The sequence below is a fragment of the Polypterus senegalus genome, chromosome 15 (assembly GCF_016835505.1).
Source record: "Polypterus senegalus isolate Bchr_013 chromosome 15, ASM1683550v1, whole genome shotgun sequence".
Classification (NCBI taxonomy): domain Eukaryota; kingdom Metazoa; phylum Chordata; class Cladistia; order Polypteriformes; family Polypteridae; genus Polypterus; species Polypterus senegalus.
The window spans coordinates 21,203,001-21,223,579 of record NC_053168.1 but is presented as its reverse complement, the minus strand read 5'-3'; the positions used below and the strand labels follow the sequence as shown (position 1 = coordinate 21,223,579).

Sequence of the window (20,579 nt, the reverse complement as noted above, 5' to 3'; positions counted from 1 at the left end):
CACCTCAGGCACATTCCATTTGCCAGTTTACCTCAGACACACAAAATCTCCAACATTCAGACATGGAAAAGAAGGAAGACCATATAGAAATGGGCATTGGATCCCAAAGTACCAGTGCAGTGATGGGAACGCTGTGCAGTAATAATTGGCACCATCCTTCAGATGAAACATAAAACCAAGTTCTTGTAGTAATATAAGATTCCTGGTCATCTTTTTAAAAGAGTAGGATGTTTCCTGATGCCCTGGCTAAATCGCCAAACACAGAAGAGTCATTCCCTATAATCATCCCTTGTCCCTTATTGGCTAACTATTCCTCTCACTCCCTCATCACCTAATAGCTAATATGTGGTGCTCATTCTGACACAATAATGGCTGATGTCGCTAAACATGCAGGCAGATGTTACACATTGGTGTGACATACAATTTCACTTGCAGTCCTGCGATTTTTGTAAAATAATTTTGCTGTTTTAAGATGTATGCCTCGAGATTAAATATTTGAGTACCCATTTCAAGATGAGCTAACTTCAAGTAACAGGACAATCATTCTTCACTGGTATTAAGAATTTTCCACTTATATTAGTGAGTTATTCTTTTGTTCCTTGGCCTTCAATTTTCATTGTACTAAAATTTAAGATTATTTTCTAATATTCAGTGTATTTAAAACAAGGTCTGATCTCAAGTAATTTTGATCTAAAAAACAGCATTTTTTACATATTTCAAATCTTTGAACACCTATCAGAGCTAAGATGCCTTGGCAAATAACATTATCTTGCTGCATGGGGTGTCATTTTCTCCTGAAATTCAGTGTTTATATCTTATTTTTAGCAAAGCTTTATTGCAGTGATGTTGAAGTGTCTGTCCCAATGTCTTTGCAAAGTACTTTGAGCAGGTTAGAAAAGCACTAGACAAATGTAATTAATTATTATTATTATTATTATTATTATTATTATTATTATTATTATTATCCCCCAGCTACAAAGAGATTCTGCATACTTCTGTGCAATGTCACTGAATCAAACTAGAATGAAAAACACCACAAGGTGCATTTTAATAGTCCGGCATCCAAGGTATGTGAAATGCCAAATATGCAATTTGCAGCTCATTTACTTTGCAAAGTGCAGAGCTGCCATTCTCAAGTGTGAAATTAAAAGTAGCCAATGTCCTGTCCTACTTAGTGATGAAATGAGTCAAACAAAAATAAATAATTTAAAGTTAGGTTCCCTAACATTCAGAATTCTTCTAAAGCTAGGATTTATGTGAGTACATTTTATTGGCTCCTGTTAAGATTATTTTCTTATATTTTTTAGGAAGAAATAAAGAATTGCCGGGGAAAAAAATGTTTTAAGGAAGAGCCCTACTAGTGAGTCACTCACCAGATGGCAGTGCCACACCCATGTCTCTGTTTTTTTAGAGAATTAAAGGCTGATGACCAGGAGACTGTGACTCACTACACTAAAGAGCAGTTTTGCAAAGTGAAAACACAGACGTTTTCATAATGGCATGATTCTAGTCTTCCAAACACCACCATCTGATTTTCTGACCCCCCCAAAAACAAAATAAAACAAGCATATGCAAGATTTTTTTGGCAAATTAACAAAATGAGTTACTAAAGTAGCCGTGACTCTGATAAAAAAAAAAAAGTCCAGCTTATTCCAGTCATGCTAAAATGCTGATGATCAGAAAAAAAGTCACTCTAATTGATTCCACTGAGACTTATTAGGCCAACATGGTTCTGGGCACGCAGCAATCCGTGAGTAAGGGTATAATACAGTAATGCAGCCTACTGATTATTGTTGTTTTTCCCTGTCTATTAGGTTTACAGGTATCCTAACAGAAAATGTATTTCCACATTTTGAACTGTTACCTATAGCCTTATCTGCAGGATAATATCTCAAAAAATATAATAATGGTTCTTTTTTTTAATTTAACAGCCATGCAGACTGTAGATCTTCATAAAACTTTTTCAGTTCCCTATTCGTACATGAATAAAATTGCAAGTGATTAAAGCAATCTTGTTTTTAAAGTCAAACCTATCTTGATTGGGTCAGCTACAAGAAACAGCCTTCACTAGTAACGACAGATGCTTGGGAATGTCTAATCCTCTTCCTTAATGGCTGCTGATCCAGCACATTTTCTAAAATCCATCTATCCTGTTATAAATACGCTTCCTCTAATTTATGATCTCAGCAGCAAAGGTTAAGAAACATTAAGAAGATACTAACGAGGAAATTGGGACCTAAAAGTGAAGATTCAGTAAAGTGTGATGTTGATTTGGCAGGTTAAGTTAGTGTGCCTAAGATAATGTCCACCAAAAATGCACAGACTTCCTACCTGGAAATGAAGGATTATGGTCCATATCAGCCCTAATGTGAGTTTAGGGTTCCCATCTGCAATATCATCATTTCGAATATTCACCAGTTTGACCTATAAAACAAGCAAACATCATTGGGTATAATAAGATTCTTTAAAAAGAATACAAATTACAGTACAAAACACAAGTCTTAATGCAATATGCATCTTCAAAATTATTATCACAGTTCTTACTTAAGGTCTTTTCCGTTTCTGGATATAAATTCTCATGTTATTTGAATTATATAAATAGTACCAAGATTAGATAATTTGGGGAAAATAATAAATAAACTGCAAGTACAAAAGCACTTAAAATAATTGAACCTAATCATTTACTTTTTTGAAGTCTGCTTTTATCAGTTTCTGAGTTGTGGTGAGCTTAAAACCATCTGGGCATCCTAAAAATCCATCACAAAACCTACTCACTTGTAATACTCTGATACAATAACAACTTGTTTAATATGTTTACTTTGGGTTATTTTATGCTTTTTACCTTGAAGAAAGCATTTACAAGATTGTTTTGAGAATTTCAAAGCAAATAGACACATTTTATTCCTGTTTTCTTTTTTACGTGACACAATGTAATGCAACATGTGATCACGATTGACGTTGAGGCAATTACAACACGGGATGTGACACTAAATGCTGTTTTGCTCACATCAGACTTTATTCTTCAATGGGTAAATGTTTCAAATCCAAGTAGGCCCTGGTGTTATGTATCATTTTTGCTTCTGATCTTCTTTTTGACTTTGACTTCTGATTCTTGTCCTTGTGTTTAGGTTGCCTCCTTGTTTGCCTTTTATCTGGCTTTGATCAGTTTCTGTCTGAATTCGATTCTTGCCCTACATAATCATCCCCTGATTATTTCCCTCACAGTAATCCTTGGACATGAGCGTGTCATAACACTCATTTTAGGACCAAAGAGAGTAACTGGACTGAAATTTGAAATCATTGCTTTGAAGCAATAAAGGGCCACTGCTAATCACTGCAGCATCCTTCCATCTCTTATTCAATCTTATTGATGTAATTGATAATGATATGCATAATGTGAATTTCCCCTTGGGATTAATAAAGTATCTATCTATCTATCTATCTATCTATCTATCTATCTATCTATCTATCTATCTATCTATCTATCTATCTATCTATCTATCTATGTATCGTTTATAGTCATTCTAAAATATCAAAATGAATCAGAGGATGAGAAGTCAGAAAGTAAAAAGAACTGAGCAAAGGGTGTACTCACACTAGGCAGGTGTTTTCCGTACTGTGCCCAAGCACAACTGTCCCCCCTCCCTACTACCCTGCTGGCCTGCACTCACATTGTGCTTTAACATTCAAGACGCAGACACACTTTCGTCATCACCACGCGACTTTTATGTAACACCAAAACAAGATCCGAACACGGACTGACAGCATGCATGTCAAACTGAAATTGATTGTTTTGTGCTGTTTTTGGGAGTCGTGTAGGGCAGGATAACACTCTACCCTCTTACAGATTTATTGAGTGTGCAGCATAGTATTTTGCTGTTAATTGTGCTGCACGTACGAGAAGATTTTTATGAAAGCAAATGATATTAAGGGAGAAATTTGCAGCTGTTCTTGTCAGCTACAATTCACATTCATCTGTAAGGTGAGAATAAAAACCTGTTTTTAACTCAAATGGGCATCGAATTAAATGACATTGCATCACTGACGTCATGTCTGTGTGCTTGGGTACGTTTGGCAATCACAGCATTCCCAAATCCTACTGAGCTTTGTCTGGGCCCACCTCTTTCAAGCCGGCATGGTACAGTATGGTATGGCTGGCATGGAACGATCACACTAGTCAAACGAACTAGACCTTGGGTGGTTACGGGCAGACAAACGTGCTCAGGACATGGAACAAATTGCTAGCGTGAGTACACCCTTAGAAAACAGTATAGGCCAGAGGTGGCAACCTAACAAGTCAGAATCATAGTGATACTAAATACAAATATTATGTACACTTAAAAGCACTGAAGTCTGGATCTACATTTACAGAAATGGCTGACATTCAACTGTTGAGTTTCTGAGAATCTTGCGTTGTTTAAATATCTGAATGAAACTGGTACACACTTGGCACTCTGTAATGGTAGTGAATCTCAAAAGCATCAAGCTTAAAATGATTTGCATATGATTTACACATATTTCTAAAGTTGGGGATAGTGCGTACACATAAAAACCAGCTAAAGTTTTAATAAAACTGGAGTAACGTAGGCTGAATGTACTCCAGCCCAGATTCAAGGCTATTTTTTTGTACTGAAAAGTTTTTGTTCTTTATTATCATGTGAATAAACGTCTAGTTGGTCTAGTGAAGTCAATGTACATAAATCTCACAGATATTATAGTATCTTTAATGGACATCAGTTTAGTTTACCAATTACACCAAATACTTTAATAGTTAGCTATTCAACACTCCCAATGCCTCACTGATTTTATCTTGTTTAATCAGCCCAGGAAGCAAGTCTCACCTGGCGGTGTTTGAGGAAGTCCAGTGCAATCTGTACATTCTGCAATTTGTGAAATCGCATGCGGCCTTTTTCACGGGGCTGTAGAAAGGCAGAGAAAAAGAAAAAAGAAAAGATCAATTTTATGTTGTGGTTTCTGTTCAAAACAAACAGCAAAGACATTTTCCGGTGTACCATAGCTTAGCAAGTGGCAAGAGTCAAGATGCAAAGTGCTTTTCCCCTCATAAAAATTGTTTCAATTTCAAAACATTATTGTTAACAATCTGATCTTGAAGTTTTCATTTATGGTTTGGTTTCAAAAATCAGAAATCACACTTCAAGGTTATTATATTTTCAAGTTTTGCAATGTAAACATTTTTATTAAAGGTTAAAATTACCTTTATTACAAATGAAATGGTGTATACATTTTCTGTATTTAAATGTGCTATAAATTAGAAGAGGAAAGCACAGAACAACACTGCTTAATTGAAGAATAAAGACATAGATACTATTATTGTCATTGGATCGGTGGCTCAATATCTGATTCTTCCTGAACTGCAGGAAAAGTTTAGTTATTTTTAAAGGCACATACATTGGTATGTAAAATGACTTCCCTTGGCCATATGCAGGAAAAGTATTAAAGGCCACTTCATTTTAAATTTTTTCTGAAGCTCCAAGTGTACTAATGTTGATAATTACACTTCCATTCTGACATTGCTACTAACTAGAAATCATATGAAGATTTGTTCTATAAATGCTCATACAGAACCAGATCTTACAGGCTTGTATTTCTAGTTTCAGTTCATCATTTCTATTATCCCCTTTGTTTTCTCTTGTATGGGAGTCTAGGCTAGTAGCAATGAATGCAGAACAGGATCAAGACGTTTTGGGAAAACCTGCTCATTTTGATGACCTAACTTACAACATTAGAAATAATGGAAGCTTAGCTAGAAAACTACAGAATTAAGAGCAGATCCACCCTCAAATTTAAAATTCTAAACTCTTTAATCATGGCTGTATTCTATCTTTTTGTGCTACCTAATATAGTAACAACATTTTTGAACAGTATGTGAATTATTGCCTCATATATTATTATATATAATTCACATATTAATGAACCTTTAGATAAATGGAAGAACAAACACCAAATAGAGTTTAGATCACTACCATTGTACATAAACCTTTTTCGCTTGTTTTAAGATATGCATTATATCATTTAAGCTGGGAAGACATTGAGTATATGCCCTTCAACAAGTCGATTCATAAAGGCAAAATTAATTGCTAATCTTGTGATAAGCTCTAAAGCTTTAAAAGTACTTTAAGAGGATTCCAGATTTTCACATACTGTATGCCTGGGGAACATTATTTTAGTTGACCAATCCTTCCTTGTACAGAACTTTCATCAGTTGTTGAGAGTAAATAAAATAAAATCACTTACATCCCCCTTTAAACACTGTAAACCATAAACAACAACAGTCAGGCAACAGACAGGAGTTGCACTACATCATCAAATTACATTAGCATGCAGCTATTACAGAGGTTACAGCCCAGCCAATCACAAGGTCAGCTGAGGAATTAGTAAGCATTTAAGAAGACTGGTTGGCTGCAAATGATGTCACAAGCAAGATGCCCAGCAGAGTAACTTTATGAACTGTCGGTAAGTGGACAGTGGAAAGGACGAGAGAAGGAGAATCATTCAAAACCTCAGCATTCTCTTGATATTTAACTTAAAACATCCATCAATGTTATTTCTTTTTGTTAACATTAACATCAAAACAAAATAAACTAATGTCTCCAGATAAATACTTTAGAAATACATTTTTTGTTATTCTATGTATCCTAAACAGGTATGAATTTACATATTGTAAAACATAAACCATACACAAAGCATTCATGCAGTTGTGTAATGATTACAAATATATTGGCATATATCAGCTATTTGTGCATATATTTTTCAATTCATTATATTTTCTTAACTTGCTTTTTATGTTGTATGATATTTAATGTATAAACAATAAATATATATCCCATCTCATCTGCTTTTCCAGGTGATGGTCGCAGCACATTTAATTATATATATATATATATATATAATGTGTGTATGTATATCACATTGTTTTTGTATATATGTAAGTGTGTGTGTATATATTTATATATACAGTATATATATACACAAACATACAGTACATACATACACTGTATGAACTGTATGTGTTGTGTGTGTATGAATATTACATCTATGTATAGTTCAATATACTGTATAAGTGATATCAATATATAGGTATTTTAGAATACTTAATCAGCATGCATCTTTAAGAGTAAAAAAATAAGTCATTCAATGTTAACACATAAAAAGAAAGATACAATTACAATGTTTCTGCTGTTCAGTCTTCCTGTGTCACATCATATATAAATCCTTTTTTGCATTGAGTTAGCTTTTACCTTTTTATCCTTATTCATATATTAAGATGTATTATGAAACACACTGTTTGCTATTGTGTGTACATACTGTATGAGTATCTGCACAAATACCTGCATAAAAGTGTATGTATATTATTGTATGCACAGTGGCTGACTCACTACATACTACAGGGATTATATCACTGAGATGGTTTTAAAGCACCCTGGAATTCCCCAAGAAGGTGCTATAGACGTCTGCTTTGGATAGTAATGTCTGATGACTTAGCAGTTACAAATGCCATAATTAGGCAAAATATGTAGATAAAAAAATGAGTGAGTGGTCTGGTATACTGTATGTATGAGTGACTGTGTGCATATGTATTATACAGTATATACAGAGAACATTTATGTACTTTAAATATTCACTAATATATTCATATTTGAGTGGTTTACATATACATATATCCCATGCAAGTGTGTGCCTCTTTTCAATAAAGCATTGGTATGTGTGCATATTGACTAAAGTTTGAGGAAATTTCTTTTTCACGGGTCATTTAAGCTACCATGCGTGGAAAAAATTAACAATTTTAAGCTATGAAGAGCAATGCTGAAACTGTAGAATGGAGTATCACCCTTTCTTTTGATCAAAGGTTTATCATCTTAGATTTTCAATTAAAAAAAGAAAAACTGAATACAGAAAGTGACATCACCAGTAGCCTAACCAGTTAAGTGAACCATGCCAAGGCAAGGACGTGCCCAAATGCAGACCCACTCACCAACCGCAAGTTCCTGATAACGTCCCGTTCCCTTGGCTACCCCCAGCATGAGCAGTGCAAAAAAAGGAGGCAAAGGCAGAAGGGCAAAGGTCAGGGCAGAGGTCAGCAAACAGAAGGTAAAAAAGGATAAATCAGGAGACAAACAGAGCACACAAAGCAAAGTAAGGTTAATGTGTTAACTTCTTCAGAGGTGTCCGTTAGGACCAGTACAAGTCAGCACGCATCAGCAGCAGAAACAACAAAAGTCTCTAATTATAGTTAAAAACTATCAGAAAAGAATTCATACATGTCTGTCCCCAGGACCAGCTGGTTATTATTTAAAAGAAGTAATTCACCCATAGCAAGTAAAATCTAAAATGTGTGCAGTGTATTTTCGTCACATGTTCCTAGGGCTGGTGTACTATAAGCGAGTGAACTCTTCACAAGCATAAAGTATTTTGTAAATAATATCTAAAATATAGTTATATAATAACGTATAGCTTCTCAACAAGCATTGACACTTAAGTGCATGCAGCATGTTTTGGTTTTCCATGATACTGTTACAACGTCTAGCATTATAATCATATTACAACCAAAAATTCTTAAAGTTACTCAAATATTTCTGTTGGTTTGCTGTGGTGATTGGAGCCCCTCCATCAAGATCAGGGATTTTAGAGCTGAAGTAGTGACAAAAGACATAAAGGACATTGTGCTCAGCTACATGCTGTCTGATGAATGAGTCATCAAACCGAGGTCCTGACACCCTGTGGCCATTAAAGATCCCACGGCAGTACTTCTAACAGTACCCTGATAATCCCTTTGAGCTGACTTGATCGCTCCTCTCGCTTGGACAAACTCAATTGTGGGACTGTGTTTGAACACCACAAGAAAGATGAGGCCTGCATGGCAAGGATTAAAAAATATATATCTATAACTATTTTGAAATATTAAATAAAATAATTATATAAATAAATAATTATACACCCTAGGTATTAAAGTATTATTGCCATCACTTTTCTTGATTATCTCAATTCATGGATGCTGGGAGCTGGTGCCTGGGTGCAAAGCAAGAACTAATCAAAAATATTATAAATGTACATTAATTCATTATTAAAATAAGTAAATTTTAAAATATAATCAGTATTTTAAAATACATATAATAAAGAACAAAATACACAATAAAACAAATCTGAGTTGATGTTCTAATATTAAATGTTACTTAGGATGTAGCCAGGATTTAATGCCTGAATGCCTTCCTGGCTCTATGTTACACAGTATTTTACATTATCTACATTATATAAAGCAAAATTTAGAGAAGATGATATAAAACATCAATAACTAGAAATTCTAGTATAGAACATTATCTGAAACTATGCCACTGTAAGTAAAGGAATACACCACCTAAAAAGGATACTTTTTTATAAACTACTTGTCTCATGAACATTGTAGTACGGCCAAGAAAAACATTTCTTTTATCCCCTTTGTTTTCTCTTGTATGGGAGTCTAGGCTAGTAGCAATGAATGCAGAACAGGATCAAGACGTTTTGGGAAAACCTGCTCATTTTGATGACCTAACTTACAACATTAGAAATAATGACATTTTATGTCATGTTTTCATTGTGAAAGTGCATAACAAAGATTGTAACATAATGGGACCCAATAGTGACCAACGGTGGACACCAGCAGACAATGTGAATAATGTCTAAGGAAAAACTTGTAACTTGTGTTGCATAATCAACATGTCCGTTATCCTTTCTATGCTCAAAATTTGCAAACTGCATGCATTTTTTTGCTAGCTAAAATATTACTAATACTTACTTCTGGAAAACTCATCGCCCAACATAAACAGCAAAGGTATATTCTGATAATTCTGTACTTTTGAATTGAAGACAGGATTTTTTGACCATTGAATGAGTTGGAGAGGGAGACCTTCAACTTAAAAGCATGTGGATTATGAGACAATAGTTACGTGAAAATTCTTTTTCCCATCGATGTTTTTCACATTGTTTGCTGTTGTCCAGCACTGCCCACTATTGGGTATGTGTCTATTAAAATCTTTGTAATGACATTTTTTTCTCAGCCACCACTATAAATTCCATGGGATAAGTAACGTTTAAAAAATGTAATTTTCGGGTGGAATAAAGGATGCATTCTATTTGCGTATGGATACCTAACTTGAGTAAACTGGCAGGGCAGTAAAACATAAAGCTTTATGCCTAATACTGAATGTCTGTGTATCCATGAGCAAATCATCCCTACTAACTATGCCCTGATTACACAAATCCAGAAATAACTGTTCAGTTCACTTTTGATTTGCAGGTCATTTTGGGTAAAAGTAACAGTATAAACAACACACTGCAAGGCCTTTGTACCAAGTCTAATCGCTTCGGCAGAAGAACATTTTCCATGTTAGACCATTCAGTTCTGTTTAAATAAATTCCAAATCGCTTGGTCTTATTTCATATCATTCTCCTTCCTTTTTCTTTGAAGATCAACGGCTTGGCAATTTGCTATAATTGTCTTTTCAGTTCTAAATTTTTCGACTGTTAGCCCTCCTTTATCTCCAGCTGCTCTGCTCTGTCTTTTTCTAATTTCCTCATTAAGTCTCACTTTGTTGAAGAACCACAGTCAGCAACAGAAAGTTAAAACAGACATTAGATATGGTATTTTGAAGGACAAAATATAAAATTCCAGGGACAAAAGACAAACAAGATGAGGTACTGTTTGTGTCTAGTAATGCAAAGTTACAGGGTGTTATTAACCCAATGAACAAACACAAGGCTGGCATTGTCAAAATCCCCAATATTTACATATGTAAATGATAGCACCAGCATTAAAAGAATTACCTTTACATTGCTTTATCTTACTTATTCAAATAACATGAAGCTTGTTTACAGTTTTACAGCTAAATTAGCTTTCTTTGTTTTACATTAGAAGATCTACAGCTAACATTCATTTAATTCCAGGACTTGCTTATTCCAATACAGGGTCATGGTTGAAATGGAACATCACCTGAACGTACTGAGCACAAGATATGGATCGGACAGCAGAAAATACTAACACACTCCCACATTTATTTATACTAAGCCACTTTAGTGTCACTAATGGGCCTATCCAGTCTTTGGGATGTGAGAGGAAAGAGCAATAAACACAGAAAACAAACACAGTAAGGAGAAAAACATGTAAACTCCACAAAGGCAGTATCCAGGGCTGGAATAGAACTATGAACTCTGGAACTGTGAGACAGAAGTGCTAACCAATAATCTTTACTAAAAGATGTTTGGCTAATGGATGGTGGCATGGTGGTGCTGCTGCCTCATGCATATGGCACTCTGAGTCAATTTAGAGCTTGCACACTCTCTCTGTGTCTCCATGAGTTCTCCACTGGGTATGATGGCGTTCCTCCCACATTTCTAAATTTATACAGGTTAGGTGATCTGCTAACTCCAAACTGGCCCTAGATGGATGGGACCTGCGATGGACAGACACCTAGTCTTGCAAGCACTTCTGCTGGTGAAGGCTCTGATTATCTGTGCTGCTCAACTGGATAAAGCTGTTTTGAGAATGTTATGTCTTGTTATGATGCTTGTTCAATAGCTTTTCTTTAGATTTCAGGAGTGCTTTTGAGTAAGTGTATTACTTGTTTATTTTTGCATGTCTAGACTAGGAAGTATGTATTTACTTGGAAACACATCTTATACTCCCTTATTAAAATGGCTCTATAAGAAACAGATAACAAAGGCTACTGATTCTGTAGAGATTATTTGGCTTATACTATTAGAGTGGAAGGCCTTTGAAAAACAAAGACCTCTATTATTACTCTTCTGTTTTTAAATATTTCTTGTGTTCAGTTAATAATAAATTATAAAATATGAAAGGAATTTAAAACCAAAATGCACATATAAAGCTTACTCAGATCAATAGTTAGCTACTCCTACATTTCTGCTATCACTTGTAGTTGTATCCATTTGAACATCCATCCATCCTTTTTCTGAGCCTGCTTTTCCATTCAAGGGTCACAGAGAGTCAAAGTCTACAAGGGCAGCTCTGCTACAGAACAGGGCAGGCAGCCCACCGCAGGTTAAACTCATGCTTACACCTGGTCAGTTCAGAGGTACCAATTAACTATAACGTAAATGAGTAAGACATTACAATATGTTCCAAAAAATATATCCTTTTTTTTTTAAAAAAAAGATAACTGAAGGTTTCATAATTACACATGCTTGGCGGCCAAAGCATGAGAATCCGTATGCGTTCCTGGCAAAGATTCAGGGAAGCCTGGAAACGTCTGGGGGCAGCAATTAAGGGCAGTGCTGGAGAGAAGCCAGGGAAGGATGACTGAGGAATTTCAAGGGGAATGATGCAGTAGCTTAGAATAGATCAAAAGCCACAAGACTTCTTACCAGGGTCTCCCCGGAGAGAACCTCCAGTAATGAGATTAGGTTGTGTCCATCTCGAAGGTCTTCGTACAGGTCGTTAACATGACGCTGAGCCTAAGAATAAAGGAGAAAAAATGGCTTATTATAAAATGGTTAAGGTAAATAAATATACATTATATTACAGAGTTTTGCAAAAAAACATGAAAATCAAATCGACTTATATTCAGTTATATATATATATGTATACCACCATCCAAAGTGAGCACTGCTTCCAAATACAGTACTGCAAAGCAAATCTCAATATTCCAACAATGAAAAAGAATAACATAAACATCCTGAATCATCTTAAATGGGTGTGAAATTTACTGAATCACACACCTTTTACATTATTGGGGAATTTCAACAATTACTTTATTAGAGAGGCACAATGATTTAATAAAGACTCATTATCTTGGCTAACGACAAATTAATTATCAAAATTTCAAAATCCTACATTTCAGCATAAAAAGCTGAGATGTAGCTATGGCAGAATGCATAGCTGGAAGCCCTCCAACACATTTATTTTTTTAGCTGCAGATGACAAGAACAAACAACTTTGAAAAAATCGGACAAGGTGTAGGTCAATCACTAAAGAATTCAGTGCCCCAGGCTGTACAAAGAACCCCCCTCCAGCACACTGTCAGAAATGTAGGGACCATAGGAGCAGAAATGGAAGCCCTTAGTCTGCACACTGCCATGATCAGCAAGTAAAGATGGAAAAGGGTCAAGTAAAATGCAGGGACTGTATCACAGATCCCACAAAGAACATTTAGGATATTTGTTCTTAAACTAAAATAAAGAAATAAAGCTCAATTACCTCCATTGAAAGTCTGATATTCTTCTAACACATATTTTTCAAACACAACAAAATACAATACAAATATTATATATATATATTGTGACAGATGTCTGGGGACATTGCCCCACCGGGACGCTGGGAGACAGGAAGGACCGAGAGAGGGACAGTTTTTTCCCCGGAATGTGAGAGGGCAGCCTTCCTGGGTTGCATGGGGGCTACGGAGCCGGGACGCCTGCCCACCGCCAGGGGGCACCTGGACAGCTCCAGAACGGTGGTCGACAGCACTTACGCCACAACAGGAAGTGTTGTCAAAAGAGGAGCTGAATTGGCATGCTGCACTTCCACCACACCCGGACGTGCTGCCAGATGCTAATCAAGAAGCACCTGGAGCACTTCTGGGTGCTGTATAAAGGAGGCCACCGCACTCCACTCGGGGCTAGAGTCGGGAGGCAGAAGACAGGAACCTGAGGAGGAGAAGGTGGCTGAAGAGTTAGAGAGAGAGAGAGAGAGAGAGAGAAAGACAGAAAGAGACTGAGTTGGCCGGTTGTGGCACTGTGTAGTGTTGTGCTTAACTCTTTGAGGGCTGAATATTTTTTCTAAAAAAACGATGGTTTCACACTGAAATCAACATAAACGTCTGTTGCTGCATGCTGTGGCTGCCAGTTCGCTAAGAATGTGTGGCAGGCTTGCTGCCAGGCTGTCTTTGTGTGGCTGGGACAGCAGCAGTGGCAGTCACGGTTGCAGTCAATCACTTATATCAAAATCTGAGTCTGACTAGTCATAGTCCAGTTCAGAAATAATAGACAAGACATCATCCATGGAGTATTTTGCTTTTCATATTCGCTTTGATCTCTCGCCAGATGTCAGTGCCATTTTTGCCGTTGTGTGCGCCTTGCTACTCACGTGAGCGCATGGAATCTCGGTCAAACCAATGAATCTAACTTTCCTTCTAGTAATGAGAGTCCAACATAACAGATGGTTTTGTCATAGTTTACAGTTGATTACCATCATCAACTCCTCCTTTTGATAAAAGTCGACATCAGCCCTGAAAGAGTTAATAAAAGCGTGTGTATTTGGGACATATGGTGTCTGTCTGTCTGTGACTGGGCGGGTTCCTCACTATATATATATATATATATATATATATATATATATATATATATATATATATATATATATATATATACATACATATATATAGCCGACTTGCAGACCAACCACACGTGTTACCTGGCAGGTAATCACCCATACAATAAGATTGTGATTCAGACTTTGAATGCTATGTTTGTAATTACCCCGATCTCCAGGCTGTCAAGTAAACAAGCCACACGCTGTGGCGCAACGTAAAGAGCCTTTGCCTCTAACGTTGACGTCCAAGGTTCGATCCCCGGTGAGAGGTGCAGTAGAGTGTGTAGGCCTGATGAGCCCAAAATAAGGGCGAGACACATGTTGCGTACTCTTTGCATTATTTGACAGTTAACTATGTAACATTCTATGATCTGCTTCTCTCAACTGAGAGGGCACCTGTGGCGGATGTTTGCCGACTTGCAGACCAACCACACACGTTACATGAGAGGTAACCACCCATACAATCAGATTGTGATTCAGACTTCGAATGCTATGTACTGTACATATATTTCTATACATATATTATGAATAAAATGGTAGTCTAAAAAAATCAACTAACATCAATTATCAAAAACAGAACAAATATAAACCAAAAGGAATACAGGAAATTACATATAGGGATAAATAACATTTGAATGACACTAGCTGAAAAGAAAATTAAAATTAAAGTTCTCAGAGAGAGAATAGAAGTCTTTTTGTACTACTGTAATAAAAAATAGTAAAAGTTAATTAAAAATAAAAAAACTATGAAGATACACAAGGTAGAGCAGTTGAACAAAAATATTTTAACATAGTTTTTATAAACAAAGAAGTAAATTTAATCCCTACTTTCCAGAACTTTTAAATAAAAAAACTGGACATGTTTAAGGCAGCAAGTATATTAAACTATGTGTATCTTGTGAGCATTTTGATCAGAAGTAGTGTTGGTCGGAAAAATTTGTTGAAGTGGAGGATGTCCATGGATTCACACTCTGCTCGTTTTAAGAGGATTTCCCAATCATCTTGTCCTGAGAGCTCATGAAGCAGGAGTGCATTAACTAAAAGCAGGCTTGTTCCAGACTTGTTTCCTCTGTCCTGGAAAGATGTGTTGAGTTGTTAGAGGCCATTATAATGTGAATAAATATGTCAAGAAGACAAATAATTTAAAAATGTTTTTGGTCCCTCTAAAAATAGTGAATTACAACATGTGCTTCTGAAAAACATGTTACTTTAACAAAGATTGTAATGACCTAAATATGCAGCTGTTAAAAAAGCAACACCTATCTTTGGGAATTGTTTTTGCAAATAACAGGTATGGCAGTGAAACAGGAAATTTCAAAAACACTTAAGTCCATTATAAATTGTAGAAAAAAACATAAATATTTGGTTTTGTCTCATTTTATTCCTGCTTTCATTTTGTTAATATTCTGATTTTTATTTTTTATTTTTTTCTGCTTTGACTATGAAGTAATTTATTGCACAAGTTTGACTTGATTGCATGAAATGCTATTTTCTTCAAATAAAATAAAAAAAAAACATAATTGTAGGGAGAAATGTGCCTATCTTTAGCATAAATGATAAGAGTATAACATCCGAGTAGTAGAACACAGATTTACTTAAGATAAGTGATAAATATAGATGATTAAATAAACATCTGACCATTCTAATCTAAGTAACGCATCAGTTGTAAACTGAAACAGCAAGCAAAAAAATAGCAAAACATGCAAAAAATAACACTTGTGTAGATTAATGCAAGAGACAAACCAAGTTATAGAACATAATTGGAAAACTTGTTAACTGTTTCAACAGAATCTGGCATCTCCAATGGAGTCTGGGTGCAGACATCCACACATCCGGGGCTGCAAGGAAGCTGGAGCCTATCCCAGCAGGCATCAGGAGCAATATCTGGACAGGGCTCCACACCGTTTCAGGCTCAGACATAACAAAAGTACTTAAAGTTTTTCGCGAAGGCCCTGCTGGACAAGAAACAGTGCCTGTTCATACTCACATAAAGTGAAATTCAGACATATCTTCTGCCTATCCAATCTGATTTTAAGGGAGCAGCTAACAGGAGTTAAAACTTAGGAAGTGTGGAGGGCCAGAAGTTCTAGGATTAGATAGGGTTGTTCATTTTTCAACTACTAACAGTAGTTTTTATTTCACTTCTTTCAATTATTATAAGGGTGAAAACATCTTACCTGTCTAAAATTGTGGCAAATGTATCTTTTGTCAGGATTCTCAGGCTAAGCCCCACTGTTACGCTTCAAATGGAAAGGCTTCAGTAAGTTTGGTTCTTGTTCTTCTCTCAAAGACCACTAATTAGTAAAATTATTTTTTTAATTTTTAATGGAATTGTATGCTTAACTGGACCACTTACATCCTTATGTAACAATTTAAACTGTGAGATTTCTAGTTAATTTCATAAAGATGTCTCCTGATTTCAATGTGGATAGTACTAAGGATTTTTCTTTTTGAGTTTTTAATTAGAAACATCTTCTTTTATTATAAAGTTTTAAAAACAAACAGGCAGGTGCGCCTTATGACACATTACAGAATGATAATCAAGATATAATACCGTGCACCTGTGTCTGTCTATCACATTTTGCTGGTACCTAAGGAACAAATAGTTTTTTAACAGAAATAATGCATTATGCCCTTTTGGCACTGAAGACAATGGGTACAAATCTGTTTTGTGCTCTTAAGCTGTTAAAGCACTGGAACAAACACAAAACAGTGAAGCTCTGACAGTCTGTAGGGCATTTATAAATGCTATCAAATCAAACTGATCAGAACCTGACTTACCTCTCAATAGAGAGCACCTTGATCAGAGGTGTTTACTGCACACAGCTATTCTGATCAAGCATTGCTGATAAAGTACATTGTTCTGACTACTTCATGGTAAACGTTTCTGAACCTGGAGAAGATTAACAAGCTCCAACAATATTCCTTGCCAGAAATATATAAGCTGTGGGTAACAAAATACTGAATGTTTTTAAAGAAATTGACTCCACGTCCACATTAAGGGGGTTGCTGCTGTTTTATTGGCTTATCAGATGAAATATTTTCGTAACTGAACATTCCAGTCAATAAACTCACTACTTGGATTAAAGGAGTGAGCACATGATGGAATGCCAGTCCAGTGCGGGTCACTATAGTCATTTAGCTTAATGAACACTGTTAATTTTATTTCAATAGTTACTCTCAGATCAATACAATTGTTTACTTTAATGTAATAGTTTTATTTAAGTATTTCATTTACTTGTTGCCTTCCGTTCTACGTTATTTAGTCATGGATGCTGTTCTTTGCTTTATTCCTTCTAAACAAAGTAATAATACCTACTGAGATTCTGAACCATAGAGCTGTGAGCTAGCAGCCACAGGGCCTTACTGTATCACACAATTACAAAACACATACAGTATATTTCCAAACTTGCTTAAGCCAATTCAGTAATGCAGGGGGGCATACCCAATTCTGTCAGTACAGGGGTGCAAGGCAAGATATAGGAAAGTGGCACTCGTCCATCACCAGGTATTCTTGCGCATACAATACACACAGGATCAATTGATGCCAATCACTCAAACCTAAAAACACCTCGAGAGGGGCCAAGGTACCCAGAGAAAACCCACACAGGCACCCAAGGAAGGCGCCAGACTCCACACAGACAATGACTGGGTGTGGAATTCAAACCCATAGTGCTGGACCCGTGAAGCAACACACATGTTGCTGATGTGACTGGACTGAATATCAGGTGGAACATTAAAGGAGAAGAAAAACATTATTTCAAAACACATAAAGACATGGCCTTAATGTGTAGAATTCATAATAGCTGACTTACAAAAGTCACATTGGCTGCATGGCATCGGATGGCATCAATTGGAAAATACAAATTCTAAGAGCATGAAATTAAATCTAGAAACAGGAACTGCATCATGTCCATCAGTCTCTGTTGTTTTAGCTGAGCAGTAAAACTTAAAAGGCACCTCTACTCCACGTCATCTATGTACTACTTAATTAAAGAAACAACTTGAAATAGATAAATAAATAAAAAAAAAAAACAAAACAGCATGTGCTTGGGCCATAACATATTCATGGTATTATCAGTTTAGTAGGTATTAAATCAATGCACATAATACGTAATTAACTTAATTCTGTAATTGTCAATACACAGTGTCAATGAAATAAATGTCAGGGCAAAGGGTTATAAAAAGAGTATGAGGTGCCTTTCATAAAATTCCTGAAAACAAAATGGGCATGCAGGGAAATAAAAAGAGCACAACACGTTCAGGCCACCGTATTAAAGCACATTCAAGGCCAAAACATACTGTACCTCTGCTCTCCAGTGCTGATGGAACAGGGGTGGGAAACAGACAAAGACCATTGAAAATGGAGAAGAGAGAAAAAGGCAATGAGAAAATGATTACATGTATATGGATAAACACATTGGTGAAAGAGAGACAGGAACAAAGAAGAGGAAAAGGCAGAGAGAAATATTAGATTGTAGACCTGGGAACTAAATAAATGGTGGCAACAGGATCACACACGTTCAATTTTACATAATGCTATTTAAAACCTTATTGGCATACCTGCTATAAAGACACACACAGGAATAAACTACAAAGAAAAATTCATTATAAAATAAATTGTTACCATCTCATCAGGGAATATGCTTAGTTTTGAAACATTTAAAAACATTTTTAGTTTATACAAAAATCAATGACCAAAAACATGACCATATATTTAGTTACCAACTGCACAACACAACATGTTATAATATATCTTTATACAAATCTCCAACAGCATTTCTACCTTCATCTGTACAATTAAATTTCTGACCACAAGGGGTCTCCTTTGTCTCACTAAAAGCCCCATTCGAGACTGCGTTTTGCCAGCACTCTCTGAATCTCTTAGCAAATGATCTTACTTGGATTGGCGCTTTTCCTGGGGATATTTCAACTTATTTAGGTCTACCATCTTGATTTAGGTGCTGTGACTTGCTGATGTTTCAGACTGCCAGAAGATTTTTGGGTTCAGTTGATCCTGTTGAGCACATTTTCCTTATTTTGTTTTATTTAGACGTTCCATTGAAGCATTTCTGTATGCGATAAAGTGTTTAATTTCTTCCCTTCAAATTTCTTTTCATCTTTAGTTTCCTAAATTCTTATCTTGATGGTTTAATCTAGTAGTACATAATTCAAAATTTTGGTACTTTTCTGTCTCTTAATTTATAAACCTAGTTTTGTGATCATTACCTTGTGTTACATTTGTCCTCTTTTTTTTTGTGCTTAATTATTTAATATTCATATTAAGATAATTTAATTTAGTCAGGGTGTTCTGTAGCTTTCATTTAAGATTATGTATTTTGCCAATGAAGAACCTGGGATTCTGAACGTTTAAGCGGGTATTGACAAGACACCCACTTGTAGCGGGGTAAAGGGGATGTCAACCCGTTTCCCTACATATTGCTCAACGTGTTAATGTCACACACTGGCATCTTGTCCAGGGCTGATGTGTGCCTTATGTCTTGCATTGCTGGGATAGACTAAAGTCGACTGTCTTCCTTTCCTGACACAATTTCAATAGGCAGCCCCAGGACGATGTCTAATGCATGCCCCTTCAGCTCCAGCATGGCACTGCCCCTTCCAGTCTGGACACTATAAAAACAAGCCGCCATCCTCTGGAACCAAATTTTTAAAGAGATGCATCTCCCTTTAACACCTTATGTTGTATATTTTCTTGAAGCTGACCAATTTAGCTGTGACTCCAATAGTGTTTCTAAGTGTACCAGTGCTAAACATGTTTTTTCGTTTATTTTTTCTCTGCCAAACACCAAAAAATAAACTCGGTAGTCCGACTTGTGCCCCAACTATTGTTGCTGGCTCTCTTAAAGTCTGTCCGCCAGTCACACAGTGTAAAAAACTTCACTTTATGTACTCAACTAGCAAGCTAAATGTCAACTCTACACTGTAGTGCCATTTTAAGCAAATTAAAGGGGAAATGTTTTTTCTCCATACTCAAATGAATCCTAAAAATGTGCCTTTCTTATTTCTCATGAGAACATGCTATTCTTAGAAGGCTGCATTCCTAATTTTGAATATACCAAACTCTCTTCCTAGAGGGTAGCCATACAAGGGCATTGAAATACAGAAAAATGAAAGAAAAAGTTATGAATTCATCAATCACATTTATAAAACTGCAACCTGTAAATCAGTTTGGATACAAAAAATCTATCAAATCAATAAATGCACATGTAAAAATACACATGAACAGGAGTAACACTGTGGT

The 20,579-nt window shown here is 36.0% G+C and overlaps 1 protein-coding gene across 13 annotated transcripts in view; it reads right to left on the bottom strand.

Annotated features, from left to right (window-relative positions):
• LOC120515930 (plectin-like) overlaps positions 1-20,579 on the bottom strand; it is a 618,214-nt gene that overhangs the window by 80,806 nt on the left and 516,829 nt on the right. For 9 of the 13 annotated variants that reach the window (XM_039737314.1, XM_039737315.1, XM_039737318.1 and 6 more), the window contains exons 3-6: positions 18,625-18,639; positions 12,376-12,465; positions 4,842-4,919; positions 2,332-2,424 (exon numbers count right to left, since the gene is read on the bottom strand). In XM_039737314.1, coding sequence (XP_039593248.1) covers positions 2,332-2,424; positions 4,842-4,919; positions 12,376-12,465; positions 18,625-18,639 — 276 coding nt within the window. The remainder of the gene's footprint in view (positions 1-2,331; positions 2,425-4,841; positions 4,920-12,375; positions 12,466-18,624; positions 18,640-20,579) is intronic. The other 4 variants (XM_039737308.1, XM_039737317.1, XM_039737312.1 and 1 more) reach the window with 1 other exon arrangement.